This window comes from Oncorhynchus clarkii, chromosome 10 (assembly GCF_045791955.1).
Source record: "Oncorhynchus clarkii lewisi isolate Uvic-CL-2024 chromosome 10, UVic_Ocla_1.0, whole genome shotgun sequence".
NCBI classification, from domain to species: Eukaryota; Metazoa; Chordata; class Actinopteri; order Salmoniformes; family Salmonidae; genus Oncorhynchus; species Oncorhynchus clarkii.
The window spans coordinates 45,904,104-45,923,784 of record NC_092156.1 but is presented as its reverse complement, the minus strand read 5'-3'; the positions used below and the strand labels follow the sequence as shown (position 1 = coordinate 45,923,784).

The following is a 19,681-nucleotide window of genomic DNA, read 5'->3' as shown; positions in this document are numbered from 1 at the left end:
AGACCGCCTCAGTGGTGCTGCACATGCTGTCACAGACGTTATACCAATTTCAAGTAGGGTAAAGAAATGTGGAGAGTCTGTATATTAGTGGTATACAATTGAGTCTGTTCCATATCTGACCATACTGCTGTGGTGAGATCCGTAGGAATACTGCATTAGGAGCGCTTATTTCAAACAGTGTTCCGTAAGCCACGCCCCAGTGGGCAGAGCTAGGCATGTTGCACTGGGACACGTTTTAATATGATGAAAAGCCTCTTAATTTACAATGGGGTGAACTGAGTGGAGGGGAATCGGTTGTCCTCTTGGAAGATGGCAGAAATAGAAAAATGGAGGAAAATGTAACATATGAGTAAATTGCACAGAACTTTTGGAAGCCCTGGAAAAGGAAATTGAATGTGATGAGAGTAAGGATGAATTAAATGCGGTGGCAGGTGCAGTGATGATCGCCGAGAAGGAGCTGAGTGTAGAGGGAAGCGATGTGATGAGAAAGGTTGGCGTCAAGTGCAAAAAGAGGGATATGTGTTCCAGTAGTTCAGAGATGGAACCTGAAGTGAGTGAGTACCTGCAGTGAGGACCACTGAGTTCGAGCCTCATCCCGATGATGGCAAGGATGATTCCGGCCCAGTGGGAGTGAGATTTGTTGAGAGAATGGATCCTTGTATTCTGGCTGATCCATATGTAGTGTCAGGTTTGGTGGAGAAGAAGTTCAGGACTGTCGAGTCGGTGAAAGTAAAGAGAAGTGGACTCGTGATGATTTATTGTTTCTTCTGTTCAGAGGGAACGGGCACTCTCGCCCAAGTGACTCGGGACAAGAACTGTGACTTGCTTTGCTCTCCGGACCAGGGTGCCGCTGAAAGGAGGGTGGCATTAAGTGTTGAGGAAGATCAGCTGAAATGGAAGATTCCTGGTGTCTGTGATGCCTGCCATTTGGTGCGACGCAGATCCAGTGGAAAGCCTGGTGAAACGGAGAAGACATTGTCTGTCCTGCTGAGTTTTGATGCAGTGTCTTTGCCTGACAAGGTCAAGTTAGGATGTCAGTTATCCTGTGAGAGCTTTGGTTCTGAAAATACTACAGTGTTTTAGGTGCCAAGCTTATGGTCATGTTGCAGCAGTGTGTAGTAGGGAGACTCCTAGATGTGAGAAGTGTGCAGGAGGGCATGGGACAAAGGAATGTGTAGTATTAGTGGAGAAAGTTATGTGTGTTAGCTGTGGGGGTGCCCATGGGGCTAGAGACTGGAGGTGTCAGGTGAGAGAAAGGCAGGTTGAGGTTGCCAACCCAATCCCAAAAAAAGAAGAAGAATTTACAATGCGTCTGCCGTGGTTCTGTGTGGCCTAGTTAATCTAATATATTTGAGACTAGTGTATTGCAGTTCATTTTGTCTTTGACTTAATAAGTAAAATATATTTGAGTAGTTAACAGGGAAACAACAAAGAGTCCCAGACAGTTTGCAATAGAACATACCAGAAGGGGCATCGTTTACTAGGCTACTTATTGGGATCATGATCACCACCAGTGTTTGGAATACATTGAGTTTGTAGACAAAACAGACCATGGGACACCTTTTCACACAGAGATTTATTTGTCAAAGGTCTGCGTTGGGTCTGTGTAAACCCTGCGATTATATTGGAGACAGGTTTATAGCAGTCAATGTCATCTATTAATGTACTGTTATAGTACACAGAACAAAAATATAAATGCAACATGTAATGTGCTGGTCCCATGTTTCATGAGCTGAAATAAAAGATCAAAGAAACGTTCCGTGCACACAAAAATGCGTGTTTGTTTACATCCCTGTTAGTGAGCATTTTATCCTTTGTCAAGATAATCATCCAGCTGACAGGTGTGGCATATCAAGAAGCTGATTAAACAGCATGCTCGTTACATAGGGTCACCTTATGCTGGGGACAATAAAAGGCCACTCTAAAAATGTGCAGTTTTGTCACACAACACAATGCCACAGATGTCTGACGTTTTGAGGGAGCATGCAATTGGCATGCTGACTGCAAAAATGTCCAGAGTTGTTGCCAGAGAATTGAATATTAGTCTCTCTAGCGTAAGCCGCCTGCAACATCGTTTTAGAGAATTTGGCAGTACTTCCAACCGGCCTCACAACTGCAGACCACGTGCGGAAGAGTATTTCTGTCTGTAATAAAGCCCTTTTGTGGGGAAAAACATATTCTGATTGGCTGGGCCTGGCTCCCAAGTGGGTGGGCCTGTGCCCTCCCAGGCCCATCCATGGCTGCACCCCTGCCCAGTCATGTGAAATCCATAAACTAGGGCCTTATCATTTTATTTCAATTGACTGATTTCCTTACATGATCTGTAACTCAGCAAATTCTTTGAAATTGTTGCATGTTTTGTTTATATTTTTGTTCAGTATATTTCTAAGTAGCAGCCATATCAGCCAGGGAAACTAATTGTTTTCACTTTATGATAGAACATTTTTCTGCCTGACTGTGGCGCTCTTTACCTGAATTGTAAGGATTTTCTTGTGAGCACAACAAAACTACTTATTTAGCTCAAATAGAGATATAATTAAATGTTGTTTTCTTTGAAAAGATGGGCTGAGTTGAGAATAGAACATTCCGTTTTCTGCCTGAGTGTGGCACTATTTACCACAATTTTCTGGATTATTTTGTGACCAGTACAAAACGATATACTTATTTTACTCAACTAGAGATTTAAATAAATGGTGTTTCTTTGAAAAGATGGGCCTGGCTGACATGAAAGACAAAAAAACATTAAGGGGAAAGGATCTACAGACACAGAGGCTGGTAATTTTTCTGCACATCTCTTTATTTACAATGCTCAACAAAGGATCAATTAATCATATAGCCTACCTCAATTTTTTAAATCTAATTTAAAAAAATGTCCCAAACAACAATGCATTGGCAAGGCAATTCAAGCGAAGCTAATATGCAGTGATAATGTATTGGACCTATAGCTTACTGCACAAACCTCAGCTACAATACTGTTTTAATTGGTCAATGTTGCATAGGCTTACGTTTCTTAAGTCGTGTTAAACAAATGTGCTTGCATTTTGACTCAGAAAGTGATCTTGACTCAGAAAAGGTTGGTACACCGCTGTTCTACACTTTTCCCTGTCAACACTATCAACGTTTGCCTTTACTATGGCAATTGTGATTGAATCACGCGATATTAGCAGCTTTCAATGCAACATACCGAAACAAAACTTACTATGCAAGAGATTTTGTTGTAGGCATAGCGCATCCGAGTAGGATTCTATTGAATTGACATGCACTCCTCAGCCCGCACTCTACACAGACCGATGAGGCATAAACAATCAGAGCTGCAGTAGGCCTATATGCAAATAGACCATTACCATATACGGATCTGTGCCATTTACTTTGAACTGGATTGTGATTACATCATGAGCGGTTATGAGTATATGCTCTTGTTTTGAGATCAAAGGGAGAGCTGCATGTAGCCAGCCACCTGTACTCATTTTGATCATATCATTTGCTAGTTAGTGAGTTGTTAGCCCAGTTATAGATAACTTGTAGTCAGCAATAGGGGAGTGATGGCTTCCTATAAGAGCACAAAACTTGTACATTTCTAGACATCTTTGAAAAGCCAGTCTGGTAAAGAAAGAGCTGTTTTTTTTTGTTGTCTTAAATGGGCAATGTTGTATTTTGAGATAGGCTTGAATAAGCCAAGTAGCCAATAGGCAGAGGGTAGCATAATTTGTCTGATTCTCTGTAATAATGGTATGAGAATAATAATGCATTTTATTTTGTAAAAGTGGTTTCTTGCATCAAACAACACAACAGCATTTTCAGTCACCTCCTTGTCTGAAGGACAAGTGGATAAACAGGTCAATGTCAAGCCCTGCATGTTTTTTTCAAGTCTCATGGAATGTAGGCCTACATTGAACACCACACATTGGCTGCTACAGTGGGCTGATTGAACAGCTATTTCCATGTTAACATGTTATGGGATGCATTTGCTCCATTTTCTGATGATAAGAAACTCTGGTTGGCCTATATTATGGTCAAATAGCCACAGTCCATGGCCATGTGTAACTTAAATGGGGTACAGACACTCTTATACAGCGCAATTTACAGTAGTGAGTGGATACATGTTTTGTACCAACTGAGCCACACTGCATTTTTGTTAACAATGGAAGCCAGCATTGTAAATAAAGAGATGTGCAGAAAGATAATCAGCCTCTGTCTGTGGATCCTTTCCCCATAACGTATTTTTCTTGGCAGCCAAGCCCATCTTCTCAAATAAACACAATTCATTTCATAGTTGAGTAAAATAAGTTAAGTAAAATAAGGAGTCCATTGCTCAGTCCTTGTTTCGTTTTCACTTATTGTTACCTGGCAAATAACCAACAACCATGGATATCCACAAGGAGAATAAGGTGAGGAAACAGTTCCCCCCCCCCTCCCACCACCACCACACGCACACACACACACACACACATTATGAAATTGCCCCCCCAATGATGCAACAGTGTGCTTTAGGACCATGCGGACTCCTGCGAGCGGTTGGGTAGGCTGTTTGGTGTGTTTATCCAACTGGATAATTTTTTTTAGAAATAAAACATACAAATATTTGTCCCGGCACTTCTAAAATCAAACGTTGCGCCCCTTTGTTCTATTGCAAACTGTCCACGACTCGTTGTTGTTTCCCTGTTTAGTACTCAAAGATATTTTACTTATTAAGTCAAAGACGAAATTAACTGCATTGATCTCAAATATATTAGCATAAGGCAATTATAAAGAGCCACGGCGGACCCATTGTAAATTGAGAGGCTTTTCATCATATTAAAACGTATTCCAGTGCAACATGCCTACTACCTCTGCTCACTGGGGCGTTGCATACGGAGTGCGGAATGCTCTTTGAAATAAGCGCTGGTATCGCCATATTCAAACGGATCGAGTTATCTCACCACACCGGTGTGTCAAGTAAAAGGATTATTAGACACAATCCTTAGAGTATCTAAAAAATATATACCAGAGGACACTTCAACAGGTGACTATCCTGGGAAATAAAGAAACGGGAGCACTTTTTCGGCATATATTTATTGACGGGACATGAACAGCCTACATTTTGGCATGAACCGCCTTACATGCTGACCACACCGCGTGTGCAAGCGTTTCAAAATACATTTACACATACATGTTATTCAATCATTGCACCCACACTGCCTTGCGCTGCAAATCCTGACTCTCCCATTTCCTCATTGGTTTTTAGGAGCATATACCCACCTGGGTGATTGAAAGATGAACTGAGGTCCACACTCCAGTCCAGTTGGTGGTGGTAATGCACCTTAAAGTTGGTTGCCAACAATGCACCTTAAAGTTGGTTGCCAACAGCCACATAAAGTCCAAAGAGGAAGAAGAAGCCTGAAGGAGGAGAGATTACTAGAAAATAACTTGATTTACTCTTTTATCTGTGGATTAATTGTCGGAGTAGAGGACCTTGTGCATTTCAGGTAAAATAACAACCCAATGTTCATATCCCAGGACAAATGAGCTAGCAACAGCAAGGTAGCTAGCTAAATTGCCATAAATGTTTAATGGTTTATGACCTGTTCCTAAATTAATATAGCTGATTCAGAGATCGTTTTGATATTTCAACCTGCGTGTCCTGATCGTGTCTGGTGTTGGTGGACAAAATCAACATGCACACGATGGCTCACGCAGACGCACATGCACGAGCGGTGTGGTCAGCATGTTATTCCGAAACGTAATGTCCAGTCAATAAATATTGAATGCTTTATTTCCCAGGTAAGTCACCTGTTGAGGTGTTCTATGTTTTTATTGTTTCAAGTCCCTCAGTTTTTGTTTCAAGTCCCTTTTTGTTTTAAAGCTTAGCTGAAGCGTGTTTATTTATCCCTTCCATACATAGGCTAGTCTACTCTAGGTAGGTTCAATCTGTTCACATATCTGTGGGTTTTCTAGACAGGCCACCAAGCTACCCCCAAACTATGGTGCTTCTGCTGCCGTATTGAGTGGCATTATCTGTTTTGCATTCCATAGGAAAATCTTCCGCAATAAACAACTTGACTGATCTCGTAGATCTAATTCAGTTACCTATAAAATATATACCAATCATCAGCAGATCCTTTGGGCCTCGATTACTTCAGATGCATTTTCCTAATTGATTATTCTGAGGGATATGGGGCATAGTTGTGACAGGTCTTAAAGGTAATATATTGAGACCTGCACATTACAGTGGGATCAGTGTCCCGATATCGGGACAGTTGCTGCTCAATATGCGATATGTGACTAGAATGGCGTTGTAAACAACACATGTCTTACATCATCAGAAAGCTTAAATGATTGTTAATCTAACTGCAGTGTACAATTTACAGTAGCTTTTACGAAAAAATACCATGCTATTGTTGGAGGTGAGTGCACAACAACGAAACACTTTTATCAAGGCATCTGGTTTGATACATTCACCTCTGATGGTAAATAATGTACTTACATTCAGTAATCTTGCTCTGATTTGTCATCCTGAGGGTCCCAGAGATAAAATGTAGCATTATTTTGTTTGATAAAAATATTTTTTAATATCCTAACACAATCCATGTTGTATACAGCGTTTTGCATGTATTCCGACTCTTTCAACTTGCAACAAAACAATTTATGAAATCTAATCAGCTGCTACTGCTATCTCTGGCTTCGCACCCAACCCCTCCCGGCCATCTAGAGGTGTGAAGAGGCCAGCCCAGAAGTGGAGGAGGGCCAGTGCCCTAGTGGCAACTACCACTGAGGGAGAGGATGATGTGGAGCCACTTCCACCAACATTTAGACCTAAAAGGCAGCCAGGACCTCAGCTGGACATGACTGGAAAGTTCAGCCTCCTTCATATTTGTGTGTAAACTTACATTTTTTAAATTACCATAGCATTTTTGTATGTTCTCTATAGTTATGTACTTGAAAATGTATCAATTGACCAATTCGTCCACTTGGAGGCCACTTGGGTACATTTAGGAAAACTCATGAGTGACACCTGGGAGACTTCATACTAAATATTATGTAGCTCTCTCATTCTTGAATGTATCAGTCTGAAACTTTAGACACACACTGTTGCCCTGTTGTGGACAGCTTCCTATCTCAATGTATGGCCTTTCTTTTGCATTTCAAAGATGATAAAATAAAAATAGAGAGCGCATGTTTTTTTGTTTGTTTTATCTTTTACCAGATCTATTGTGTCATATTCACCTACAGTGGTGCAAATAAAAGTATTTAGTCAGCCACCAATTGTGCAAGTTCTCCCACTTAAAAAGATGAGAGAGGCCTGTAATTTTCATCATAGGTACACTTCAACTATGACAGACAAAATGAGAAAAAAAAAATCCAGAAAATCACATTGTAGGATTTTTTATGAATTTATTTGCAAATTATGGTGGAAAATAAGTATTTGGTCAATAACAAAAGTTTATCTCAATATTTTGTTATATACCCTTTGTTGGCAATGACAGAGGTTAAACGTTTTCTGTAAGTCTTCACAAGGTTTTCACAAACTGTTGCTGGTATTTTGGCCCATTCCTCCATGCAGATCTCCTCTAGAGCAGTGATGTTTTGGGGCTGTTGCTGGGCAACATGGACTTTCAACTCCCTCCAAAGATTTTCTATGGGGTTGAGATCTGGAGACTGGCTAGGCCACTCCAGGACCTTGAAATGCTTCTTACGAAGCCACTCCTTCGTTGCCCGGGCGGTGTGTTTGGGATCATTGTCATGCTGAAAGACCCAGCCACGTTTCATCTTCAATGCCCTTGCTGATGGAAGGAGGTTTTCACTCAAAATCTCACGATACATGGCCCCATTCATTCTTTCCTTTACACGGATCAGTCCTGGTCCCTTTGCAGAAAACAGCCCCAAACCATGATGTTTCCACCCCCATGCTTCACAGTAGGTGTGGTGTTATTTGGATGCAACTCAGCATTCTTTGTCCTCCAAACACGACGAGTTGAGTTTTTAACCAAAAAGTTATATTTTGGTTTCATCTGACCATATGACATTCTCCCAATCTTCTTCTGGATCATCCAAATGCTCTCTAGCAAACTTTAGACGGGCCTGGACATGTACTGGCTTAAGCAGGGGGACACGTCTGGCACTGCAGGATTTGAGTCCCTGGCAGCGTAGTGTGTTACTGATGGTAGGCTTTGTTACTTTGCTCCCAGCTCTCTGCAGGTCATTCACTAGGTCCCCCCGTGTGGTTCTGGGATTTTTGCTCACCGTTCTTGTGATCATTTTGACCCCAAGGGGTGAGATCTTGCGTGGAGCACCAGATCGAGGGAGATTATCAGTGGTCTTGTATGTCTTCCATTTCCTAATAATTGCTCCCACAGTTGATTTCATCAAACCAAGCTGCTTACCTATTGCAGATTCAGTCTTCCCAGCCTGGTGCAGGTCTACAATTTTGTTTCTGTGTCCTTTGACAGCTCTCTGGTCTTGGCCATAGTGGAGTTTGGAGTGTGACTGTTTGAGGTTGTGGACAGGTGTCTTTTATGCTGATAACAAGTTCAAACAGGTGCCATTAATACAGGTAACGAGTGGAGGACAGAGGAGCCTCTTAAAGAAGAAGTCACAGGTCTGTGAGAGCCAGAAATCTTGCTTGTTTGTAGGTGAGCAAATACTTATTTTCCACCATAATTTGCAAATAAATTCATTAAAAATCCTACAATGTGATTTTCTGGATTTTTCTGTCATATTTGAAGTGTACCCATGATGAAAACTACAGGCCCCTCTCATCTTTTTAAGTGGGAGATTTGCACAATTGGTGGCTGACTAAATACTTTTCTGACCCACTGTACATTAATTTCACATCTCCACAAACTTCAAAGTGTTTCCTTTCAAATAGTATCAAGAATATGCATATCCTTGCTTCAGGCCCTGAGCTACAGGCAGTTAGATTTGGGTATGTGATTTTAGGCAGAAATTGAGATGTAGGGTCCTTTCCAGAAGAGGTTATTAAAGATAATATATTGAGACATGCACATTACAATATTAGCTGGCTAAGCAAGCACACAGTGTCTTTCGCTCCCGCCTGCGGAAACACCTGCCCTCGCCATCATCGTTAACAAAACCGCAGGAAAACAGTGCCCGCCTCTTCTTCTTCTGTGAGGTTAATCGGCGGTTTGCATCCAACGTTATGGTGCATTCCCGCCATCTACTGTACTGGAGCGCCTCCCGCCTATGTAATGGAGTCATAACATAAAGATTGATGAATAGAAGTATAAAGAGGGGTTCCTGCAGATGCAGGATATTTTATGTTTGTGCTTTTCTAATAACTCATTTCTGTGTAGTATTTCTGTGCTTTTCTAATAACCCATTTCTGTGTTCATGCAAGTGACTGATTAAACAAATCCTCACTATCAGTATCTGCAATTTGGCAGTACGCCCAGACCCTTGTTTTGAGAAAGGGATATCTGAGTTTCAAGGTCTCAGCTTAGAGAGAAGAAGCCTTGTGAGGTATTGGTCTGTCACATGCATGAAGCAAGCTTTAATGTGCATTACTGATGAGTGATGAATAAGCTAAATTATGCAAATATCACTTGTCTGTATATAAGAGAACTAATGGGACTGCCCCGGTAGAGCTCCTGATCGACATGTGTACTTGGTGCATTGAGTTGGTTGGTTGTAGCCCACCACACTCAATCTTATTAGTCTTCAGAAGTGAATCCAAAAACATCTAGTATAGACTATGGTTTTTTATTGTATCTCACCAGAACAGACAACTGAAAATGTGGATGTTAGTGATCTTGACTACATTTTCACACTACCACGGCCACTATGACAGGACAACAATATATATAAATTGTCATAGGCCTAAATACAGCATAATTTATACTGCAACAGGCCTAAATGTCTACTGTAATTTTGAAGTTGGCCTATCCAAAACAAATTTTTGTCAAACTTTTAAAAATTATAACAGTTTAATCCCTGTTTCAGCCTTAACATGTATTGTTTGAAATCAAGTCTACCTCCATATCCCCACAGAAATATTCATCTGTAAACTCCTAACTTATTCGGCCTATCATAGGCCTAACATATCTATAATTTGGAATGCTCCCCCTCTTTACATAGGCCGCCTATGTAAGGAAGAGGAGCATTCCAAATAAAGAACTGTTGAATAATATCGTCACTAGATGACGCTCCTACTCCAGTCTGTGGCCAGCACGATTTGTTTCCTTCCCTGACGATGAGCAGAGACTGACAACATATTTCACGTACAATTTCTGTGTTTTGACATAAGTATTTGTCCTAGGTAGCTACATCCAATGATGAGTCTAGGCCATTGTGAATGTGGTTATCAAACGTCATATATTGGGATTAAATAAAGGCCTATATTGCTGCCTGTCATAAAATCTCCCCATTTCTCTCCAGTCTCTCTCTCAGATTTGTTTTATGTATTCTGCTAGTGTCAGGAAGGGTATCATACACTGTTAGGTACACCACAAAAGGTTGATAAGTGAGAAAATGCAACAAGATAATCTATTGTGACAGCTGTCATTCCCTGGCGGCATGTGCGAATTCTCGTTTGCAGATCATTTTCTTGTTATGACATTCCGGTAAAAGACTGCTTAAAGAGGTCTATCACCTCGACGCTAAATTCAAAATGATGACTGTAGTAACCCCCCTCCTTCTCCATAGTGAAAACAAATGAGCAACTTCGGCAGTTTGCGTCAAGACTCATGACTAATTCGTATATTTAAATGTAATCGGGCGAAACATGCCCATTTGACCGCAGCCAAGCGCGCTTTGTCAGGTTATAAAGATTTCAATAGCATATGAGGTAGTGAGAATTGTTCAGCTGTGCAAAATTCTACCAAAAGGATACATTTAGAGATTGTAACAGTTCGGTATACACTTGAGGTACATGCGGGCGGAAACGTGAGTGTCACATTATTTTTGCACCCTATGGTATTGTTCTCATGTCTCTATATCGCTTACAAAGGTTAACTGAAAGCTCAGTTCCAATTCAGCGCAGTTCATTATTTTGCGAAGCCTTGACATTGCAGGTGCAGACACCAATAGCTGCAAATTCTAGTTCCCTATATACTGAACAACAGTAGAACTACATGTTGCATATTTAGAAGGGTTAGGCTACCGTTAACACAACAATAGACTTCATTACCTGATTTCACTATTTAAGGCTAGGCCAACTAGGATATTATATAATAGGAAAAGTGTTGCGTCATTTCTTAAGTGTCGCGCGCACTCTCTCTCTCTTTCTCTCTCTTTCACACACACACACACACACACACACATATATATATATATAGAGAGAGAGAGCATTGTGTGTATATATATATATATATATACACACAATGCTCTATGTTATATGTTTGTGGAATTAAGTTGTCGATCCTAAATTAAAGGCTATTGGGCTTATGGCTATATCTTCAAAGAAAAGTGAAACGACGAGTGACAGGCTGACTGCCAAATGGGTTTGAGTTTACCAAGGTCATGATCGATGACTACTGCCCTATCGTGATCGATTACCTGACTGGGTGCGTCGCCACAATCAGAACCATAGCCGTTGACCCTGTCTCCCTGGATGGCCCCAACCAACGGCCCCGTATACCCGCGAGCCAGGACCTCTGAGGGCCTCGATCTCCATGCAAGTCTAGACATTTTAAACCAAACTTAGTGAAATGGAAAAAGATCTCATTACACAGTTGCAATCTGGACTCTAACAGACTGGCTCGGAAACCATCATTACAACAGCCCGGAGCAAATCGCTTAAAAACGAACAAAAACAGCCCATATGAAAGCCGTCGTGAAAAACTATTTATCTTCGCTCCCATGAAGTTCACTGGCTGTTTTAGCTAGAGCAGGCTTAAAACATATATATATTAGCCAACACGATTATATCTAAAGGTAGCCTAATTTAGTTTGAATAGCCTGTATAAGGTCAAAGTAAGATGGAAGTAGATCACTTGTATAATAGCCGATCGCTTTTTGCAGTAGGCTAAGGTTTTTTTCTCACGTGGATGCTTTCCCATATCCAACCGTAACATTGTTCAGATAATGGATCCATTGTTCTAGCAGAGAACAACAAATTATTCACTAAATATGTTGTTGGTACAAGGCAAGAAAACATTTAACTCCCTTTTCAGAAATAAAGTGGTAAAGATGTAGCATATAGCCTGCCCAGTGATTCATAATCATTCTTGATGTACAAAGCTGAGGATAGAAAAAATACACCGTGTGCTCTATGGTTTTTCTTTACAATTGTATGTAAATAACATGTATTTTTTTAAATGAAGAATATATAATCTATTACGATGTGTTAGCAAAATGATGATGCATAGTATTTGTGTATTTATTTGATTAAATATAGTGTTTAAACTTGATTTGAATGTGTAGTGCCGCAGCGAGCCACGCGAGTCCAAAGGAGCTCTCATTGAGAAGCCACGTGCCCGTTTCCAAAGCCTCTCCAACTTAACCACCTCCATTGTAAGAGTAACCCACATCGGCAGCGTCCCTCCACATAAAGGGATTTGCAATTTCAAGATATTCCAGCTTAAATGTTTTTGACAGTTCCCTCGCTTTTGCTTCGGCTTGGTTATTTTAACTGTGCCAAATGGGTCACCTTGGGTAGCTGTCTGCGCGCAAAGGGCTTTTGCGCGCATTCAGTCTGAATTTTTTCCAACTTTCCTTGACGGGGAAACCAGCTGCTGGTCGTGAAAAGACGGCTTATTAATTGTCCTTTGTCATGCAGAATTTCTTGATTTCTAAAGAAACGTACAAAGGCTCTTTTTTTCAGGATTCAAGTATTTTGTTTCGTGCGCATTTTCAAACCATCGAATCAGCTGCAGCGCCGCACCGTCTACCAGACTCAGGTACTGACGGCCTGCTCCCTTTGTCCACGCATAATGCTCTTGTAAATCGGACAGACTGATTTGTTACAAGCTGCTCTTTTAATCTGATAGATAAGAGACATGTCTAAGAAAAGCCGTAAATGAAAAATTAGTTGGAATAAAGACAAGGGCGAGTCTGCTAGATGGGCGCCTGTTGACTCAAGCGGTCCTCGAGCGTCGGGTAGCCCTCTCAGCAGCCCCGTCAAGGTCACGTCAACAATTCGCTTTTCTTCTCTTAAAAAGACACTGTAGCCTTTTTTGCTTCAATGAATTGATCGGCTCAAAATTAAGAATAAATAAATTGAGCATTTGGAGCACCGGGTTTATAAGCTCCTCCAGGGCGCATACCCCCGGGCTATTGAATGGATAAAGGGCGCTTTGGACGCAAAATTGGGCTCTATGGTGCAATTAACAAAATGGCCTAATCCCCTATCTTAACAAATGCTAATATTGGAGTTTTGTTAAAATGTTTAAGTGAACAATTAAAGGAAAGTTTACAAGTGCAACTTCTCGCCCAAAGGCACAATAACGTGAATAATTGAGTGAATGTGCAGTCCTAAATGAGTCTTTGTTGTCACCGAGGGCTGATGATAAGTTTTCGGAGAAGGAAATAGCATTTAAATCCTATTTCAATAAATGTAATGTAGTTTTGAGAAGCCAGTAATGAACAAGGAAAACATGTGGCGCGAGTATAGCAGGCTTATTCACAGTCTTGGCCCCATTGTCACTCCATGGTCTCCAAAACCACGCGTTTTTTATTAAATAAATATTTTTTTATATCTAGTCACTTGATATGCATTCTCTCTATATTAAGTATTTTTTTCATCATTGCTTTTTGGCAGAACTGTCCCTAAATGTAAGCAGCAACGTGGAGTAGATATATTTGAATGTATTTCAGGAATGACATGGAGCCTAACACATAGGCATAGTTATAGCCTAGTTGTCTTGAGAATTCAGTTACCAGGAATAAAAACAACCTTGGAGATCAACGAGCTTACCAACATAATTACAGATCAAAAGGAATTATATGGATAGCATATGAGCCTTTATCTTAGCATATTTATTTAAATGTCGCCTAATGTCGATGAATGTATTCACTTGCTCACTTTCATTCACTCGTTAATACACCCCGTAGTGGTTATTAACTCCCTCGCACGAGACGGACCAGGACATTGAGATGAAGCGGATTTCTGATATGACAAGAGTGAGAGCCGATGTGTGGAGATCCAATGGCCCCTGCATGTTAACGCGGGCTTTGAGAGCACTCCCCAGGGAAAGCATGAGAGGACCCACATTAATGTCTTCTTGGGACTTCTTGACGGAGATTATCATAACCATAGCACTTGTTTTGAGAGGGAAACAAGGAAATATTTTGGAACACTTTCACTCCTTGCGCGCAGGCTTCTCTGCACTGTAGCTGGATTCAAACGGGCATCTTAAATGTAAAGCTGCACCATTTGAATTTAGCAAGGGGGAAGCATACATTACCAAGTGTATTTGTGCGTAATACTCAGCATTGCCTACGAAAATGGCTCTAAAAAGTACATATACTTTTTCCCTGGACAGAAAAACGTCTTAGCAGTGAGCTCTTTCTCTTTTATCCACACTTTAAAGTAAACAGACCGTGCGCATACATTATGCACATGTGCTATCTGATATAAACCAACACCTACTTTCATGAATTAATCTATAGAATAATGTATATACTTGATGTATATGGTATGTGAACATGCAGACACAAATACATGTGAAATGGATAATGTTGCAACAAACAAAACATGCCTTCTGAGGATGGCACAATTTTTTGACCCAAATGCCATATCCAACACTCTGTTGGTAACATATTTTGACCAAAACATATCGTCGTTTTTTTGTTTGTACTACTCATTATGTCTAAAGCAAATTTTCTGATAAAGTTTCCCGACCGTGTTGTGGACTATGGTTGATAATACGCATGAACTCAGTGCGCACCCGCTCTGTGTGTGCGCTCCCAGTGGTGCGCCAGTGTAAAACATTTGACACAAAGCCATGAGTATAACACTAAGAAATATTCTTTATTTAAATATGAACATTTTTAAATAAATACATATTTTCAAATACACTGAAGGTATAATAACAATTTGATCTCAGTGATGTGACATTGTGAGGGAAAAAATGTTCCGTCCCGCACACAATTCCATATCTCCTCACATTTCCATCCAAATAGATGTGCTTAAGCCAGTGTTCACTATTATACAAAATACAGCTATTGTTTCCCAAAAATAATACTAACAAATGTTGCTATTTATTTGGGTAGGTCTATATCATGACACAAATATCCAACTGTCTGGTTGTAATAGCATCCATCTGGATAGGCAACAGCAAATAGACCGTTTTTAGAAAAAAATACATACCAAACGTACAACATGTATACAATTATACAACATTCCAGGGGAATTCCCTTTTTATATATTTTGTTCTCTTCGTATATACAGGTGACTGAACACGATAAGAACAGTCGACTTTTTGGTTGCATTCAGAATTCCACAGGTGCAATGAGGACCAATTGTCTCTGTTGAGGATCAGAGGAAGTTCAGGGGGAGACCGACAGCTCTCCATCATCCTCTTTCCCCGATGAGGAGGGAGACATAGGCATATCGTCTTCCTCCTCCGAGCACCGTGCAGATGACATGGATGAGCACTTGCAACTGTGGGAGCCGGTTCTGTGCGCGCCGCTCTTCCCCTCCTTCTTGTGTTTGACTCTGCGGTTCTGGAACCAGATCTTGACCTGCTTCTCTGACAGGTTTAGATATGTGGCGATCTCAATGCGCCGAAGTCTGGAGAGGTACATGTTGGAAGTGAACTCTCTCTCCAACTCCAAAAGTTGTGTGCTGGTGAAAGCTGTGCGCATGCGCTTGCTGCTCTGAAGTTGGCTGTTGTTGTTTTCTGTAAAAACACAAAAAATACAAATTTACAAAAGTTAACCAAAATGCTAAATAAAACACCAGCTCATTATGTGTAAAGGTATCCGTAGCGCATTCAATGTGTTTTACTCACCGATGGAGATGCAGTGGAACTGGCGTGGGTCTGGAACCGAATAGGTTGCTTGATATATCCCCGGACCATGGTTGAGGTTGACTCCAGTGGAGGACGTGTGTTGCCTCGATAGTGCGGAATGGCAGTACTGGGAGCCGAAGGTAGGGAAGGATGCCTTGAGGAGTGGCAAGGTTGGTGGTGACGGGTGTAGCTGGGATACGCATAGCGGACAGAAGCACAGCAAGCCAGCCTTCCGTGAGTGGCAAGAACCCGATGACAACCCATGGAGTGGGTGGGACGGATGCATAGCGTAGGGAAATAAAGGTGGATTGTTTTCACTCCCTTTATCATTTGCCTCCCTCAAAATCAAGGAATCCACAAGAAATGACCTCGGCATCTTTGCAAACGTGCTGCTCAGTACTTCTTGGTAAACTTTTTCAGTCAGCGCGGAGTCTCGTTCTGAACTGGTTGCTTGGCGGATGGACAGCGGAGTGGTGCTGAAAGGACACTGTTGCTCTTTAAATAGTTGTAGTCCCGGTATGGGCCATGTGACGGTTACGACGCGAACGTCTAAGAGCTCTCAATAGGGGTTTGTGCCTTTTCTCTTGGCATTCACACTGCACGCTTCCCCATTATTTCACTTGTTAACTAAATTAACTGCATAATGTAGTCTATTCTTGTCAGCCCCACCCACGCCGCAAGAGGCGGCAGAACCCCTTCTCCCCTTAGCTTCGCTCTCATGTATTATAGGACGTTTTAATATAGGCCGTTATAATTTGAGAAATAAACATTTTGGCAATATACTGGGGTAGTCCATTCTATTGTTTTTTCTGTTTTCCGAAAATCTTCAAATGTTTACCCTTTATTTTAACATGGAGACCAAGGTCTCTTTTTTTTTTAGAAGAGACCTGTATTTATGGAACGTCAGAACTTATCCTACAATATCCTCGTAATTTAACAGCTAAGAATGTTTGACTCGATCAATCCATGAGTGAAAGTTGGGGAGTGGAGTGGTATTTGCTCTGTAATGTTAACTTTGAATAAGCTATACATGTTGATATTTCTTGGAATACAAGCATATGCACATCCGCATGCCACATAAACGATGCAGGACACGCAATAGCCTATGGTCTCGTAAAACGAGAAAAAAAAGGTTGCATTTCAGTCTGATTTATGCTGGAGAGGACCACCCTTAATTGGGATCGATAAAACTTCAATGTTGAACTTGCAAGTGTGTCGTAATGTTTGTCAACACATCATTTATATAGGCCTAAAGGACATTTCATTTTTTTTTAGGGCAAAGGCATAGTAAAAATAGCCTATATATGTATAATTAGTGCTTCTAAAGTCAGGTCTATGCAGTTAGGACTAGCCTATATGCAAGAACACAAAGTGTTTAATTTAAAACGTGTGAATGTTATTGTTCATTTTGAGGCAAATGTATAGCCACAGGCCAAGTCACAACCTGAAGGCAATGCGGTTAAAAAACAGTGATTAATTCCTGTGCGCGGCCCCCGCCGAGTCCGGGAAAGAATATATAAAAATAACCAGGTTTTCACTCGCCGGCTCTTATTGAATGTCATTGTGGAGAGTTTTCAATGCAAGAGAAAGAGACTCGAATTAAAGTGTGTGACAGCGGCGGATAGACTCACACAAAAGCGACTCTGTCACTGAGAGGCCGAATGCGTGGCGCGTGAAAGCCCCCGCCTCGCTCTGATTGAATTAAGTAATAGGAAAACATTTTCTTTCACTTTAGGTCTTCTAAACAACACCTTCAAAGGGATGGGAACCAATCATGTGTGAGTAAACAGTGGAATGTGGTTGATATTCCTCCCAACCGTATTGTTTATTTTATTTTTTTGTTTTTGAATGGTCCCTAAAAAGCTTCCCTATTTTTTTCCCTATCTACTTTTTTCTCTCTCAGAAAACTGAGATGAAAACTGAAAAACTTCAAAAAACTGTGCTTTCTCAGAGGAAGAGAGAGCAAATCAGATGGATAATTGCCCACTGGGCACAGACATACATTCAACATCTATTCCATGTTGGTTCAACCATTTCATTGAAATGACATGGAAACAACATTGATTCAACCAGTGTATGCCCAGTGGGTGGTTATAATGCTTTTACATTTATATCAGATAGCCACTTGATAAAATCATAATATGAACTAGTCCTATAAGCTTTTGTCACCCGTTTGGGCTACAATGACTAGGGCTTCTTCCTTTTTCGTATGTTAAATGTTATATTTTACATGCATGCATTTTACACAGGCTGCTGTAGACAGTGTGCTTGCTGCGCTATATGGAGGGACGTCCAGAATCTGTAATTCCCATGGCATGGCATTGCTTTCCCACGAATGACAATACCAACTTGTAGACTAATGGAATATGACGCAATGGGCTGTATATGAAATCGTATTATTAGTCTGTTCATTTTGGAAATTTCAAAAAAGACAGAACATTTTGTGTGTATGACCACATATGAGACTGGACACTTCTTAGGCCTACTGGCTGCGACGTTGGAGTCACTCACTGGTGGTCCTTGACAAGCGTGACAATTACCTGTCTGCTCCACCGCTCATGCTTTTCAGTCTAGAACCGAGCCTGCCCATATAATGGGCCAAAAACCTATTTGTTCTAACTCCTGTAAAATGACCATGGACTCTGCTCTGTGAAAAATACCACTCGACTCGCATAAAGGGTATAATTTGGTCGCAACTTTGCAGCGACATAATAGCAGGTCTTTAACGCACAAATTAGGAGCAATTAAACCCTTAAACAAGCTGTAGGTACAGAGTCATGCGGACAAGAGCCTGTTATCTGCGACAGAGTGGGATTAGGCCTTTCATTCTCTTGGACTCCGCATGCCAGGCGTCCTCCATTAACTAATGGGCCAATCTTGCTCCAGTTCCCTGACCCGCCACATCCCCTCTCAATTCCATGCTGTAGGCTATTCTAAACCTTAATTACAAAATTGTCTAATAATGTTGTGTTAATGCAACACATAATTCATTGAATGCATTTCCTTCTTTTCACATCAACATTTTTAATAATTAGAGGCTCAGAGTGTGTTGGGGTATGATCTCACAAGGCAGTGGCACAATAGGCTACAATTGGTCTGGAATTGGTGCTGTTTCAACATGGAGAGGAGGATTGAATTTAATTGTTTGGTCAATATTATAACAGTGGCATATGCTTGGCTGGTTGGTGTTTAGAGTAAGCTATACTCCATTGCTTCAAGATATTATCAAAGATAATCGTTTTAACAATTACGATCATAGCTGTCACCCCGTGGGTAGGAATATAGGGGCTATTTAGGGAGGCTCATCCTCATTTGTATCCACAACTGGAGACCGACAAAATAGCTTTGACCTCCGAAAACATGTCCCTCTGGAGGCGCAGGCCAGAAGTGCAAGGAATCCCCTTCAACATAAGGACTTTGTCACGGAAACAAATCAAACAGCGTGAATTGTTACAATTAGAACAAGAACCAATACAATCCTCAGTCAAGTCCAACCACAAACACAATAACAATACGATAAACATTTAATCTAACCCACTAATAAGTATCCAATAGTGTTATGACACAAACTATACAACTGGGGGAAAAACACAACTGAAATACAGCAAACCATTAATAAAATATTCAAATAAATAATAGTCATGTTTCCAGTCAAATATCTTTTATGCATGATAATGATGATGATGATGATGATATTGGCCAGCACCCGCTGTGCCACCATAAAAGGGTATTTTCATGGGTTTGTGTTTGAGTCTTAAGAGCTCCCATTTGATAAAATAAAGAGGGCACTCTGT

At 40.9% G+C, this 19,681-nt stretch overlaps 1 protein-coding gene across 1 annotated transcript; it reads right to left on the bottom strand.

The window, feature by feature from the left end:
- Positions 1 to 15,044: 15,044 nt before the first annotated feature.
- Positions 15,045 to 16,278, bottom strand: LOC139419594 (GS homeobox 1). The gene is made up of 2 exons (XM_071169571.1): positions 15,888 to 16,278; positions 15,045 to 15,776 (listed from the first exon to the last, which is right to left on the bottom strand). The coding sequence occupies exons 1-2, from the start codon at positions 16,261 to 16,263 to the stop codon at positions 15,424 to 15,426; spliced, it is 729 nt and encodes a 242-aa protein (XP_071025672.1). The 5' UTR covers positions 16,264 to 16,278; the 3' UTR covers positions 15,045 to 15,423.
- Positions 16,279 to 19,681: the final 3,403 nt, after the last annotated feature.

Excerpts from the sequence above, each read along its gene's own strand:
- LOC139419594 (XM_071169571.1), bottom strand. The coding sequence starts at position 16,263 with ATGCCGAGGTCATTTCTTGTGGATTCCTTGATTTTGAGGGAGGCAAAT. Across the intron at positions 15,777-15,887 it reads GTTCCACTGCATCTCCATCG|AAAACAACAACAGCCAACTT; the intron begins GTGAGTAAAACA and ends GTGTTTTTACAG.